Raw genomic sequence first — 516 nt, forward strand, 5'->3', positions numbered from 1 at the left:
TGATTGCCATTGCTGTTCAACAAGTCTAATATACTGAGGCATCTACAACCTCTGAAACAGTGTTTCATTCCACATACATACGTGCATGCTTCATATGTGTATCATGTTAACCGTGATAATAAGAATACTGTAATTCATACACGCGTCTCTCGATTTAGCTGATGAGCCAATTATTCAACCGTCAAGCCTTGGTCAGCCCCATGAAACTGGCTCTCTTGCCCCACCTGGCTCTGCGTTACGACTACACCTTCATGATCGAGGAAGCCACGCTCACGTTCTGCATGGCCAAGCCCGAGCTGAAGCCCCGATGGCAAAACCTCTACTACCCTCTTGGCGACAGTGTATGGGCCTCTATCTTGGCTCTGCTTGTTATAGTGCCTGCGACGTTTTTCTTGGTGAGAATAATGGTTTTGGTTGATGTTGTGGAATATGCATTGCAATATTTGAGCATGTGTGAAGAGAGGAAGAGGGAAGGAGAGGGAGGGAAGGAGAGAGAGGGAAGGAGAGGGAGGGAAG

General features: G+C 47.3%; 1 protein-coding gene across 1 annotated transcript in view; it reads left to right on the forward strand.

Moving 5' to 3' along the window:
• Positions 1-516, forward strand: part of LOC119589075 (ionotropic receptor 21a-like) — a gene marked incomplete at its 3' end in the record, with an annotated part of 6,143 nt that overhangs the window by 3,135 nt on the left and 2,492 nt on the right. Inside the window, 1 exon segment of the mRNA XM_037937648.1 lies at positions 159-395. Within this exon segment, the coding sequence (XP_037793576.1) occupies positions 159-395 (237 nt within the window).

Source organism: Penaeus monodon, chromosome 25 (assembly GCF_015228065.2).
Source record: "Penaeus monodon isolate SGIC_2016 chromosome 25, NSTDA_Pmon_1, whole genome shotgun sequence".
NCBI lineage: Eukaryota > Metazoa > Arthropoda > Malacostraca > Decapoda > Penaeidae > Penaeus > Penaeus monodon.